At 43.5% G+C, this 13,085-nt stretch overlaps 3 protein-coding genes across 7 annotated transcripts in view; 1 reads left to right on the forward strand and 2 right to left on the reverse strand.

Annotated features, from left to right (window-relative positions):
* Positions 1–4,947, forward strand: part of LOC130545280 (serine/threonine-protein kinase DCLK2) — a 6,516-nt gene extending 1,569 nt beyond the window's left edge. Inside the window, exons 2-10 of the mRNA XM_057319711.1 lie at positions 118–175; positions 276–395; positions 496–642; positions 763–896; positions 991–1,165; positions 1,274–1,354; positions 3,707–3,799; positions 3,885–3,906; positions 4,022–4,947. Of these exons, the coding sequence (XP_057175694.1) occupies positions 118–175; positions 276–395; positions 496–642; positions 763–896; positions 991–1,165; positions 1,274–1,354; positions 3,707–3,799; positions 3,885–3,906; positions 4,022–4,029 (838 nt within the window). The 3' untranslated portion in view covers positions 4,030–4,947. The remainder of the gene's footprint in view (positions 1–117; positions 176–275; positions 396–495; positions 643–762; positions 897–990; positions 1,166–1,273; positions 1,355–3,706; positions 3,800–3,884; positions 3,907–4,021) is intronic.
* Positions 4,948–5,528: 581 nt separating this feature from the next.
* On the reverse strand, positions 5,529–6,398 carry LOC130545078 (SH3 domain-containing protein 19-like). The gene is made up of 3 exons (XM_057319408.1): positions 6,181–6,398; positions 5,955–6,025; positions 5,529–5,863 (listed from the first exon to the last, which is right to left on the reverse strand). Exons 1-3 carry the CDS (start codon positions 6,275–6,277, stop codon positions 5,747–5,749), a joined length of 285 nt encoding a protein of 94 aa, XP_057175391.1. The 5' UTR covers positions 6,278–6,398; the 3' UTR covers positions 5,529–5,746.
* Positions 6,399–7,548: 1,150 nt separating this feature from the next.
* The window catches only part of wu:fy63c09 (uncharacterized protein LOC797544 homolog), a 9,025-nt gene continuing 3,488 nt past the window's right edge, over positions 7,549–13,085 (reverse strand). Inside the window, exons 3-11 of one of the 5 annotated variants that reach the window (XM_057319369.1) lie at positions 12,953–12,993; positions 12,779–12,824; positions 12,149–12,281; positions 11,900–12,077; positions 10,976–11,827; positions 8,608–8,675; positions 8,470–8,534; positions 8,228–8,393; positions 7,552–7,876 (exon numbers count right to left, since the gene is read on the reverse strand). In XM_057319369.1, the coding sequence (XP_057175352.1) occupies positions 7,676–7,876; positions 8,228–8,393; positions 8,470–8,534; positions 8,608–8,675; positions 10,976–11,827; positions 11,900–12,077; positions 12,149–12,281; positions 12,779–12,824; positions 12,953–12,993 (1,750 nt within the window). In that variant the 3' untranslated portion in view covers positions 7,552–7,675. The other 4 variants (XM_057319368.1, XM_057319370.1, XM_057319371.1 and 1 more) reach the window with 4 other exon arrangements.

The raw sequence follows: 13,085 nt of genomic DNA on the forward strand, positions 1-13,085 counted from the left end.
CACAACCACACACACATACAAACACACACACCCGCACGCACGCACACACAACCACACGCACACACAGACATGTTGTAAATGAGATTTGAACAGAATTGTTGAATAATGTGATCTCAGGTCTTCAGGACAAGAGTTTGCGCTTAAGATCATAGACAAGGCCAAATGCAGCGGCAAGGTAAGACATTTAACGTGAGGAGAAGAAAATGTAGAAAACTAGAAGTGTTTTGGCATCAGATCATGAACTCTGATCTCTGGTGATGGTTTAATATTCACAGGAGCACCTGATAGCCAATGAGGTGGCCATACTGCGGCGGGTTCGACACCCCAGCATCATCATGCTGATAGAAGAACTGGACACGCCCACTGAGCTCTATCTGGTCATGGAGCTGGTTAAGGTCGAGTTCACGCGGCGCTGCAGAGGCCGACACGCCAACCTAATACACACTTCAGATGTACACTCATGCAGTATGCTACTGACACTTTGGTTTGTTGTAGGGTGGTGATTTGTTTGATGCCATCACGTCGTCTACAAAATACACCGAGCGAGACGCCAGCGCCATGCTGTTCAACCTGACCGGAGCGCTCCGGTATCTGCACCGAATGAACATCGTCCATCGAGACATTAAACCTGAAAATCTGCTGGTATTCTTCTCTTTACACTTCCCTCAAGTCCTTTCCATTCTGCTGAATTTTGTGTTCATGGTGGTAGTGTGTTTGACAAATAACACCGTGAACACTCATGTAGTTTTACTGGGTCTGCAGGTGTGTGAATATCCAGACGGCACGAAGTCTCTGAAGTTGGGGGATTTTGGTTTGGCTACGATGGTGGAGGGACCGCTGCACACCGTCTGTGGGACACCAACATACGTGGCTCCTGAGATTATCGCAGAGACCGGGTAAATCTCGCACTGTGTGTTTTATTGAACATGTCGCACTATCAAAGCATTTCATTTCCTGCAAACAGTTGAAGTTTTGTGTCGTGTGTTTCAGGTACGGGCTGAAGGTGGACATCTGGGCAGCGGGTGTGATCACATACATCCTGTTGTGTGGTTTTCCTCCGTTCCGCAGCGAGAGGAATCTGCAGGACGAGCTGTTTGAACAGATTCTGTTGGGAAAACTGGAGTTTCCTGCACCGTACTGGGACAACATCGGCGTCTCTGCTAAGGTTCACAAAAAACACACATTTGATTCAAAACAGCTCCGCACGACAGACCCGCAGATGTGGTCATGTGATCTGTGGCAAGCAGCTGATTGGTTAATGTGTGTCGGGCAGGATTTGATCGGTAAGATGCTGCAGGTGAATGTTGGTGCTCGGTACACGGCTGATGAGGTGCTGTCACACCCGTGGGTGCAGGTGAGGAAAAAAAGAACAAACAACGACTATGTTTACATGCTCCCTCATAATGATGTTATAAAGAGATTTTGACTTGATATTTTGTTCGGTAATATTAAACTTGACCTCATGCAAACACAACCTGCGTCCCAAATGGCATACTGTGACAGTACGTACTGACTGTGAATCAGTGTCTACCTACCGGCCGTCAAAACAGTGCCTTCTTCATAGTATGAGAGGGAGTAGTATGAATACATTTGGGACACACTGCGTCCGCCATGTTTTATGGTCATGTGACCCGTATGCTCTTTGACCTTTGACGTATTAACAACAACCTACACATGAGAGTTGATAAAAACATCATTTAGTCACGAGAAATTCATTTATTGGCACTTAAATTAAAGTTACACCTTAAAGTTTTCCGCTATACTGTATTTATTTGATTTACTTTTGAAATGTGGCCGTTGCTCAGCTCCCGTGACATCATGGGATAGAGAAGTGTCCATCCCATCCACACTCGACAATCACGGCGGAAGCAGAAGACCATCAGGGTATTTCTCGCCTACTGTTTTGTGCATCCTGAGGTTTGGGACATACTACTCATGACTCGTACTCGTTTTTGGACGCAGCCAGTGTTTCTGTTTAAATAATGCCATTAAGCTCACAATCGTGATGTGGTGTGTGCCGATTTTAATTGCAATAAGAAGGCGCGTAAACTATGGAATGATTTTGATGACTAAATTAAAAAGGAATTGCAAACTGCATTTGCAAATGCGTTTTCTATTTATTCCTGTAAAAATTGTGACATAATTCAAAAGCAAAATGTCCGCCGAATATCAAAAGGATAAGCAAAGTCTATTTGCAAATGAATTACCTCTGTCTTACGAGTTACGACCCTGACATATTTAAATCGCAATAGCAATTCCCCATATGCCATTTCACTTCCTCTGGTGTCGCGTATTAAGCCTGCCAAAACTCAAATGAAATCGCAAATCCCTTTGCATTTGCGTTTCCTCTGACTTGTACAGAAACCTGTCAATCAATGGCGGGGGATGGGCTTATTCAACGGGGCATTATTCAAATGCCGCACACCTCCAGCACAAATTCATAGTAAACATGACGTTCTGAAGTTTTAGCATCAACTCGCTGCTGGCAGTCTCTGCTCTTTACCTTCATCCAGAGACAGTGAGAACCCGATGTCAGCGAAGACAACCATTGCAAAGGCATTTTTATCTTATCTCTATATTTATCACGGCACTGAATAACTAAGAAATACATGGTTTGCACAGGTTTTGCATTTAAATACATTAAAGGTGCTGTGTGTCATTTCAACAAATGAAACTTCACAAATCACAACTAATAAGCTCTCTCTAGTCTTCATAAGCATTTACTGAGTAACTTTCAATCAAACTAACTGAGTGCAGCTGTGACGCGTCAGAGGAGATCTGGTCCTCCCGGCTGAGTCTGGTTTCTCCAGAGGTTTTTTCTCCATTTATTCATCATTGGAGTTTGGGTTCCTCGCCACAGGGCCGTGTTGGCTTGCTCACCGGGAGACTGCATTTATTAGATATTAATTATTATTTACTAGAATGATCTTGCTTGTTCTATAAACACCATGCACTGTGCTGTGTTTGACTGTTTCTGTGTTTTTCTGTTTTTCTCCCGTAAAGCTGCTTTGGAACAATGCACATTGTGAAAAGCGCTGTATAAATAAAATAAAATTGAATTGAATTTTTTTGGAGGATCTATGGACAGAAATGCAATATAATATACACAACTATGTGTTCAGAGGTGTATAAAGATCTTACATAATGATTCTATCTACATACACCGCGAGTCCCCTTACATGGAATTCGCCATGTTGTTTCTACAGAAGCCCTAAAGGGATAAACTGCTCTACAGAACGCGTTTCGTAAATACGTTATCTCCTTCGCCAAAGGAACAAAAACGTGATGAAATCTTGTCCTGCGTCATCCACCGTAGTGCTTCGAAAGGGAGGGAGAGGGGTGGAGTGAACCGTCAGTTGCAGTTCACAACCTCACCACTAGATGCCACCGCTAAATTTCATACACTGGACCTTTAAAGGAGTAGCCAGTAACACACTGGCTGTTAGTTTATCATTTTTGCTGTGTTTTTTAGAATAATGAAAGTTGCACGTAAACAGGAGTGAAGAGGTTTGCTGACGTCATGTAAACATGTTACTGTGATTAAGTCCTGCTCTGATGATTGTGAATAATCACATTATTGGTGCACATGTAAACATAGTCGATGTTGACTTCTGAACATCTCGGTTAAATCAGTTTGAGTAGTAGACAAATGAACACACACACACACGAGTGTAGATGTGAAGAGAATCACGGCGTGTATTTGCAGGATGATGCTGCGATGGACACCAGCACACCATGTGACACAGAAGATTGTGTGGAACCAGAAATCACACACAACAACACAACAGAAGAGGCTGACGTGAGAACACCCACACACTGAAATACACACACACACACAATCACATTCACACCGTTCATCGTGCTTGTCCTCTCCTCTGTTACAGGTGGATCATCTCCATGGTAACGGTGAGAAGCTCAGAAACATCTCACATCTCCTAGTGACTGTATTACAGGGCCCCTAAAAATGTTTACAAGTCTCAGTGAAAAGAAAATTCATCCATGTGTGTGTGTGTGTCAGTAGACTGGTGAATCTCTCTGGATGTGCAGCAGATGAAAATCCCCTGACCAACGCAGCAAACCTCGAAACCAACACCAGACCAGACCTGAACCATCTCATACCTGCATCTTCAGTCACGAGTATAAAAGCCCACAGACTGAAGACAGTCACATCTGCACATCACAGTGAGCTGCTCTTGGCCTCTGGACCAGAAAACATCCATCCAGAAAACAGAACAATGCCCTAAAAACCATCTAGCAATTTGCCATAGCAACTCCATAGCGACACCCTGGCAACCATCCACACAGAGGGTGGTCACCACAGAGATTTTCTTCATTTCTTTCTCTGTATGTCTACAGTATGTTTTCATGTTCTGGTCTGTGTTTGAGCGCCAGGGGCTTCAACTAAACCAGCGACCTCAAGTGCTCGCTCGCTCACTCCTACATCCCTCTCTCTCTCCTGTACTGCCTTTCATCATGTGTCTCTGAATATAATGTTGATGTGTCATCATTAGAATCTCGTGACACACATCTCATGTCTCTCAGTGTGCGTGTGATGGAATCGTATGAGAACTGATGAGTTTTGAGTTTGCGTGTCATTGGACGTTTCTTCAGTTTGATTCATGTGACCAAATTTTAGGAGCCCGATGTGTCTGTTCCTTCAGTGAATTACTGTAGTGTGTTTATCCATGGAATGCCCCCCTCTCTCTCTCTAGAATTCATGTCATCTGATCTGAACAGTTCTCGTGTTGTGTTCGATTTTGTACGGTGACTGTTTGGTGCAGAAGCTCCTATTAATGATTCCAATGATGGATTTATTTCATGTTTTGTTTTGTATTGCAACAATACATCATGACTCACTGGATGATGCCAGAAACACAAGTGTGTGTCCGTGTGAGTTTTATCTTAACCGGAGATCACACAATGACTGCATCCACTTTCACTGGAATAATAACTTGTCTTCTATTTTATGATAGATGTAACTAAAGAAAAATCTCATTTGTTAAGTGCAAATTCAGTTTTAAGCTTCACTTTTTCCTTAGGACAAATAAATATGTACAAGCGTAATATACAGAAGAAAGGCTAGAATAACCGTGCAGGCTGTAATATTGTGTGTGTTAGCTCAGAGGTCTGAGGACCATCGGGAGTGACCGGGGGTCCACAGAAAGGTCAAGAGAATAACTGGGAAAAAGTAAAAAATACGCCTGAATAAATAATAAAGCGAAAGAAAATAAGTTTTTAGGTTAACTTTGATTCAAATTCATTATATTTATATATTAATATATAAATGGAATAGAGTACATACATTTTTTTAATTAATTAATATAAATGAAAATTACATTGAAATAAAATATATAATTTAATAATAATATATAACTAATATATAACTTTTAAAAAAGTATAAATAAAATAATATAACTAAACAGAAATCATTTCATCTTTAAATATAGAAATCGGATGTTTTTAAGAGTTGTCTTGTATTAATTTTAGGACAGGGGTCCCTCAAACAGACTCACAAAATCTCAATCCTCTAGTGGAATATTGCTTTAATAAAACACAACAATTAAGGACTAGAACGCAGAAATTTCAAGAAGTTCATACGGCATCATACAGATGGGAGTGTCAGTAAAAGTCAGTACGGCTACAGTACAACATGAGAAAATCTTCAGTCCCATCTCACAGCGGGATCTGAGCAGTAAACAGCGTTTACATCATCATGTGCTGAATCTGACGACGTCTCGCGACGTCTTCAGGTCTCAGGCAGAACCTGGATGTAGTTTTTGGGGACGAGGCCTCGTCTCCCGCCCAATTCTCCGAGAAACCATTCATCATCCATGTCTTCCAGATCACACAGCACGTCTCCTGCCTACACAAACACAACGTTTGACTTCAGAAGACTCACACATTTCATTTCATACTGAAATCTAAAATTACTTCAATACAATAATAGGACACACCTTCAGACAGAGTTCATCCTCACACTCGGGAGAGAAATCATAGAGAGTTCTGCCTCTCTTCCTCTCTCCACCTGCTAAGAAACACAAATATCACCTTTTTGATTTCATCGTCACCGTTCAGCGTATGACATCAGAGTTTCAAATCAGATGATGTCATACGCTGATCGATCGAACACACACTTCAATCAGATGAAGCAGCTGATGATAAAGAGTGCAGAACGTGAACCTGAAGCTTCAGTTTCCACTTTAACGAAGTTGAGAGGGAAGATTCCTATTTGTCCATTCAGGCAGCCACGCCCCCACTCCTCATTTACATATTCCATTAGAGTGATGACATCACCCTCGCTGAAGGTGAGCTCACCCTCCTCTCCTGTGAATGTATATCCAGCCACACACCTGCAGAGAGAGACAGAGAGAGAGAGAGAGAGAGACAGAGAGAGAGGGAGAGGGAGAGAGAGAGAGAGAGAGAGAGAGAGAGAGAGAGAGAGAGAGAGAGAGAGAGAGAGAGAGAGAGAGAGAGAGAGAGAGAGGAAGATAGAAGGGAGGGAGAGGGGATAGAGAGATGAGAGAGAGCAGAGTGAGAGAGAGGAGAGAGAGAGAGATGAGAGAGAGCAGAGAGAGAGATGAGAGAGAGACAGAGTGAGAGAGATGAGAGAGAGAGAGAGAGAGAGAGACAGAGGAGAGAGAGAGACAGAGAGAGAGATGAGAGAGCAGATGAGAGAGAGAGAGAGAGATGAGAGAGAGAGAGAGAGTATTAAGCTAACAAGTGTGCTAAAAAAAGCGACTACGTCCTTTGGCATGTTTGGAGTTGATGGATGAATAAGAAATCAAAATAACTGGCCATTCTGGCCAAAGTCGACTCCGCTTTGATTTTATCCCGAATCTAGATCTGACTCGCCCACTCGAACGCCGAAGCTAACCTTAACACTGACCAACCATTTTCAATCTGAATTTGAATCTGAATTTCTGCGTTTTGAATTTTTCTATATTAAATTTAAGCAAATTTTCAAATTCAGTAACTATATTGAATGTCAGATATTAATTTTAATACACTACTACAGATTTATCAAATTCAACTTCCAGATTGTCTTTGTCATATTTCTGCGGCTACCTACTGTATAGCAATTCATCACTTACTGCTTCCCTGAACTCTCCTCGCGTGAGTCACTTTGGATTAAAGAAGCGTCTGCTTAAATGACTCAATGAAATGGTAAAATGTTATATGACATACACTGACTCTGTTGTGTTCTGCACCATGTATGACCACGAAGTCTCTCCACACATCTCACACACTGGCTATCTATCTTCACCTTTGACCAAGGTGTAGAGGGACGTTAAACCCTGTGACTTTTGAAAACAAGAGGGCACTACACCAGTACAGCACGACGCATCCACAATAGAGCCTCGCCCTTTACCTTCTACGAACAATCAAAACATCACAAGTTACGTGCGTGTATGCGTGCGTGTATGTGTGTGTGTGTGTGCATGTTTGTATATCCCGGTGGGGACCTAAACCTGAATACACACCAACACATGGGGACTCGTGTCACTGTGGGGACCAAAATTGAGGTCCTCATGGGCACAAAAGCTAATAAATTGTACAGAACAATATTTTTTACAAATCTAAAAATGCAAAAAGTGTTCTATGATCTTTAGGTTTAGGGATAGGGTTAGGGATAGGGGATAGAATATACAGTTTGTACAGTATAAAAACATTACGCCTATGGACTGTCCCCACGGAGATAGTAAACCAGACATGTGTGTGTGTGTGTGTGTGTGTGTGTGTGTGCGTGCGTGCGTGCGTGCGCGTGTGTGTGCGTGTGCGTGTGCGTGTGCGTGCGCGTGTGTGCCCTGACCAGCGAACATGGTTCCTCCTGTGGTTGTCCAACATTCTCCAACTCCACACTTCCTTCAATTTTTCTCTGGTATGCACACAAACACACACACAATCAAACACTAAAATAAGTATGAAAGCATTGTTTGATCAGGCAGTGCTCAACCCTTTTGTTCTAGTAATAAACTCCCTTGGGGAAAAAATAATTAATTGACGCAGTGACGTTTTTGTATTTCCTCCTCATTTCACTTTAAACATTTTTATCTTTCACGTGATGTGATGTGAAGCGCAATGCTTTCATAGACTGATATTATCACGCTCCAGAAAGAAAAGTAAAGGTGAATGAAGCTGCGTGTGGAACAGAGACACGTTTAGAGAGACGAGGTGACTTCCTCACACACATTTGCTTCCATCACACAGAAAACACTGCTTTGCTCACAGAGTAACTCTTGTAAAGTGGATGTCCTGCTTTGGGTCTGGGTGGGAGGGGCGGACCTCTTTTTGGCACCCTACCGGCCGGAAGCTGATTGGAGGAGGCGGGGCCTGGAGGCTTGGCCAGTTTGATCGAAGGAGGGCAGAGAGGGAGGAGTCTACCACCACTGGGTCTGAGAGACAGATAAAGACAGACGGGTTAAAAACAGCGACGTCATTTCAGTTGACAGCTGAGAGATCAGTGATCACCTGGGAGGCAGAGAAGGAACTGATGCACCCGTCACTTGAGAAACACCCGTCACACTCACAGACACCTGAACAAACACACACACGTTTTAAAAACATACAATAAATCCTCCGGTTATAAAGAGAGATGTTTAATGGTACCTGTGAGGTGGACGACATGTTTCTGTGTAAAGGTGGAGGAGGTCGAGAGTGTCTGGGTACAGACGGATCTGAAATACACCCAGATAATCATCTACACATTATCTTCAAACATCACAGTACACTTTAAAGTGTTAATCCCCTGATGTGCAATGATGCGTCGTGCATTCTGACTTCTTTACACTGTTAAACGTGCTGTCTTCTCATGCTTAACATGGTCAACTTGTCAAAAAACCAGTTGGGCGTATGACGTAGTATTTCTGTGCTCGATACACTCCCCCAGCGATCGGACAGGTTTCGGAAAGTTTTTTCTTAGTCCCTTATTGGACAATTCTCCCAGAAAAGCACGCGGCAGCAAGGAGAGCAGGAGAAGGAGCATGCGCAGACGTCACTTTCACTTGTGTGCAGGAGAGAAGTTCAGGTGTTTGTTCACTGCATTTGGGTGATGAATGTTATATAAACGGTGGATATAACGCTGGATTTGGAGATGGTTTGAAACTGATATATGGAGCCGTCCCAGCGCTAAAAGATGCCGGACATGAACCACATGCGGTGAGTGAAATTGATGTCTGTGTTTTGTTGGCAATGGGTGCACACGTGCTTTAGTTCAGCCTACCCCTCCCCCCGCATGCGCCGTATGCTTTCGGAAATAATCCTACAGCTGTATCTATCTTTTATAAATGTGATCAAACTAAACACTCTTTGAAGATACGAAGTATGCAACACTACTCTATAGGTACTCAAGATTAATATAAGATTGGTAGAAACCGCGTGTGTTACAGCCGCTTTAATAACAATCAATATATATATATACACACTTCTAATATACAAGATTCTAGAAGGTGTCATGGTCTTCTTCTGCAGTGCGTATTTGGAGTTTCCGCACGAGAGCGCCCTCTGGCTTTCAGATGCAGCAGCATTTTCCTGTACTTCACTCAAAAGCTGTGCATAAATCACGTGATATTTATCGTCGGTTTATCGTGACAGCCCTAAGTTATAGTATGAGATGGGTCAAATGACCTGAAAATCCCTTTTATCAAATAAAATCATTGCACCAGATGGACCTTGACAAAGGTGTTTTTTCAAACATTCTCTTTGTTAAGCTCGGAAGACCTATCGTTTCATACAGTCATGTGACCACCATAATATTGAGATAATATTTTGCTATTGCGATAACACGATATCCATAACACTGATACATCCCCAAAGCAGACTTATCACTCTGTGATCTTACCCTTATGACTTTAGGTTAAGTGTTCAAAATAAGAGAACTGAAGTGTGAACACAAACAAACGCTTACAGAACCAGATTCTGTCATGATGAGCCCATGTGACTGTACAGTGGCCAATCACAGTTTGTTTGCTTTGCCATTGGACAGATATGTGGGTGTTTCTATAATTGGAGATACATTTTGCATTTCAAAAAGTCAAACGCTGTCAGACACACACAAATCTACTGGTATTACTATCTTTGTGGGGACATTTTGGTACCCACAGCGTGATGAATACCAGTACACAAACTCATACACACACACATACACGCACCCAGAAACTCCCTCTCTTCTCCCTCTCTCTCTCTCACACACATCTGTCAATCCTGTTACATTTCTACCTTGGTAACAGGGTTGACAGTAACAGAAGTTCAGAACTGACCATTTTATGGCCAAAAACTCCACTAGCTATCATGAATGCTACGAGCACATTGTGTTAATGCAATCATGAATAAAAGATTGTAAATAACCTACAGTGGTTTGATCAATTCTGTTGTCCCCGTGAAAATAAGTTCACAGATTTGACATATTAGGCAACAAGAAATCATGATTTCCCTCTACATAAGACAGTTTTTACGAAAAATATATTATTAAAGCAATAAGCCCCAAGAAGCAGTGGGTTACAGTGCATTTTATAACAGCTAAGGGCGTTGTGGCACGACGCGAAGCGGAGTTATTCCATATGCTTAGCAAGGTTTCATAAAATAAAGTAAATCAAATGATATTTAGGCTATGTGGTGCGGTCAGCCGTTATATATTGAGGTATTTTATAACGGCTTAGAACTCCACTCAGCCAATCAGAATCAAGGACCAGAACTGACCGTTTTATAAATAAAAATAATCAACAAGCCATACACAAAATGACTTCAGACGCCAAATGTATCAGCAGTTGTAGAATTACCCATATGTGAATAAAGAATTCTTGTGATGAAGTGCCTCAAACAAAACATTTAATGGCGATAACCTTTGCCAAATCCAGTAGTTATTTTATCCCTAAAAGCATTTATTGTATCAAAGCAGAACCTTGTGAAGTGACCCAATCACACAACACATTTGAAGCCAAACACACACACACACACACACACACACACACACACTCACGGTTCATGATGTGGTTGTCGTTGGGGGTGACAGGTGTCTTCTCTGGAGGTGTTTGAGGATTCTTATGTTCAGATGATGACGGGAAGTCCTTCATGTGATGCTCATGAGTCCGGCTGTGAGGTTTGTTCAGGAGAGGTCTGGGTGCTGGTGCTGGAGCGCTGCAGGTTTGTTTTGAGGGGTTTGGTTTGACGCTAGGCTCTTCGGGCTCAAAGACATCACTTTCTAGTCTAGATGGTTTCGGAGGAAGCAGAGGTTTGGGTTTCTGAGTTCTTGGACGTGGTTGTGGTCTATTGAACGGTTCAGATGGCACAGCGGAGATGACAGAAGTCTCCTCTTCATTTTGTTGCCGGTCATCATCAACGTTTGCGTCTTCAGGACCGAACACCTCAAGCAGATCCTGCATGTATTTGCTGGAGAAATTGGAGGAGGCGTCGCTGAACCTGGCGAAGGCGCTCTCCGCCCCATCGTCCTTCAGACGCACGAGGGTCTGAACCTTCACCTCTCTCGTCATTGGCTGATCCAGCACCTCCTCGCTGATGGTTGCTTGTAAGGAGGCTCTGGAGCGGGGGCGGGGTCTGGGCCGCACGCTGGGCTCCTCCCTCATTGGTTCAGGTCTGAAATCAAGGGTACTCTGAGTGAACTCTCTGAAAGTGGGGGCGGAGTCTATGAGTGTGACGTCACCGGTCACATCATCAGAGTCGGTCTGAGCGTCACACTGCTCTGGTTTGCGCGGAACGTCTTGTGTTTGAGGCCTGGTCTCGGACCCATCCGAGTCGATGAACGGGTCCGCATGAGGCGATGTGGTGCGTTTGAGAGGCAGAGACGGGCGGGGGGGTTTCAGGGGTCTGCAAACTGAGGAGAAAAACGTCAACTTTATTTAGCAAGGTTCAGACTCATTTTAGTGTTGACCTCGTGTGTTCTTACCTGGCCGGGCAGCAGGGGATTGTGGGTCGGGGGAGTCGGTGTCCGTCTGCGTGGCGATGGTGGAGGTAGAGCGGCGAGAGGACGGAGGCGAGGAGGGGGAGGAGGATGAGGAGGTGGAGGGAAGATTCTGTTCACGTGTCTTTTCTTTGATCACCTGCTCATATGAGGGTGGAGGCAGCTGGAGGGACAGACCGTTATAGATTAATCCATCAAACCAAACCTTCCAAACTAAGCATTCGAGCAACCCACCTGCACTGATCCAGAGGCAGCAGACCAGGAGGGCGGGGCCGGGGGCGGGGCTGGAGGAAAGGCTCCGGAGGCTCCTGGGAACCAGGTGTTGGACGGCAGAGGTTCAGCAGAGAGGATGGTGATTTCTGGACGCCTGCAGTGGACAACAGCGTTCATAATACATCACTCGATCGGAGAAAAACAGTCTCACAACCGTCTCATGTTTCCACAGACCAGAGAGACGAATGATGACGTGACTCATTATATAAGCTTACATAAGTTAAGCCATTTAATTTGCTGTTTTCACAAGCTGCTTTTCATTTAACCATTGAAAAAACATTAACACACCTCAACACACGTCACGCGTGTTATTTATAAGCGATCTAATGGATATTGTCTAGTTTAGTATTAGAGTTGTTGTTACTGCTGGTTTCTGGATCTACACCAGCAGGTTTAATGGGTCAGTGTGCAGACAACCCTGAAAACCATCAAAACTGCAGAAATAATACAAAATAAATATTCTCATTTACCTTCAACCACTAAAACACAAAATACTTTTACACAAACTGAGCAGCAGTGCTTGTGAAATACAGTGATCATCGTGATACTATATGACAAGACAAGAGAGCGAGAGAGACGACATGAACTGACCTCCGGTCTCTGTGATGGTCGCTCTGAGAACTCGTTCTGGTTGACGCTGCACAATTTCCATAAAAAAACACAAACACAAAAACCAAACTGACACACAAACAGCTGACAGAACAAAACAAAACAGCAAATGAAACTTTACAGGACAAAACCCAGACGAGGTTCAACACAACTCACTTCTTTTGATGGCCGCTCGGATGGAGGACAGAGCCCCGGAGCTACAGAGAGAGAGAGAGAGAGAGAGAGAGAGAGAGAGAGAGAGAGAGAGAGAGAGAGTGAGAGAGAGAGAGAGAGAGAGAGAGAGAGAGAG

This window comes from Triplophysa rosa, linkage group LG21 (assembly GCF_024868665.1).
Source record: "Triplophysa rosa linkage group LG21, Trosa_1v2, whole genome shotgun sequence".
NCBI lineage: Eukaryota > Metazoa > Chordata > Actinopteri > Cypriniformes > Nemacheilidae > Triplophysa > Triplophysa rosa.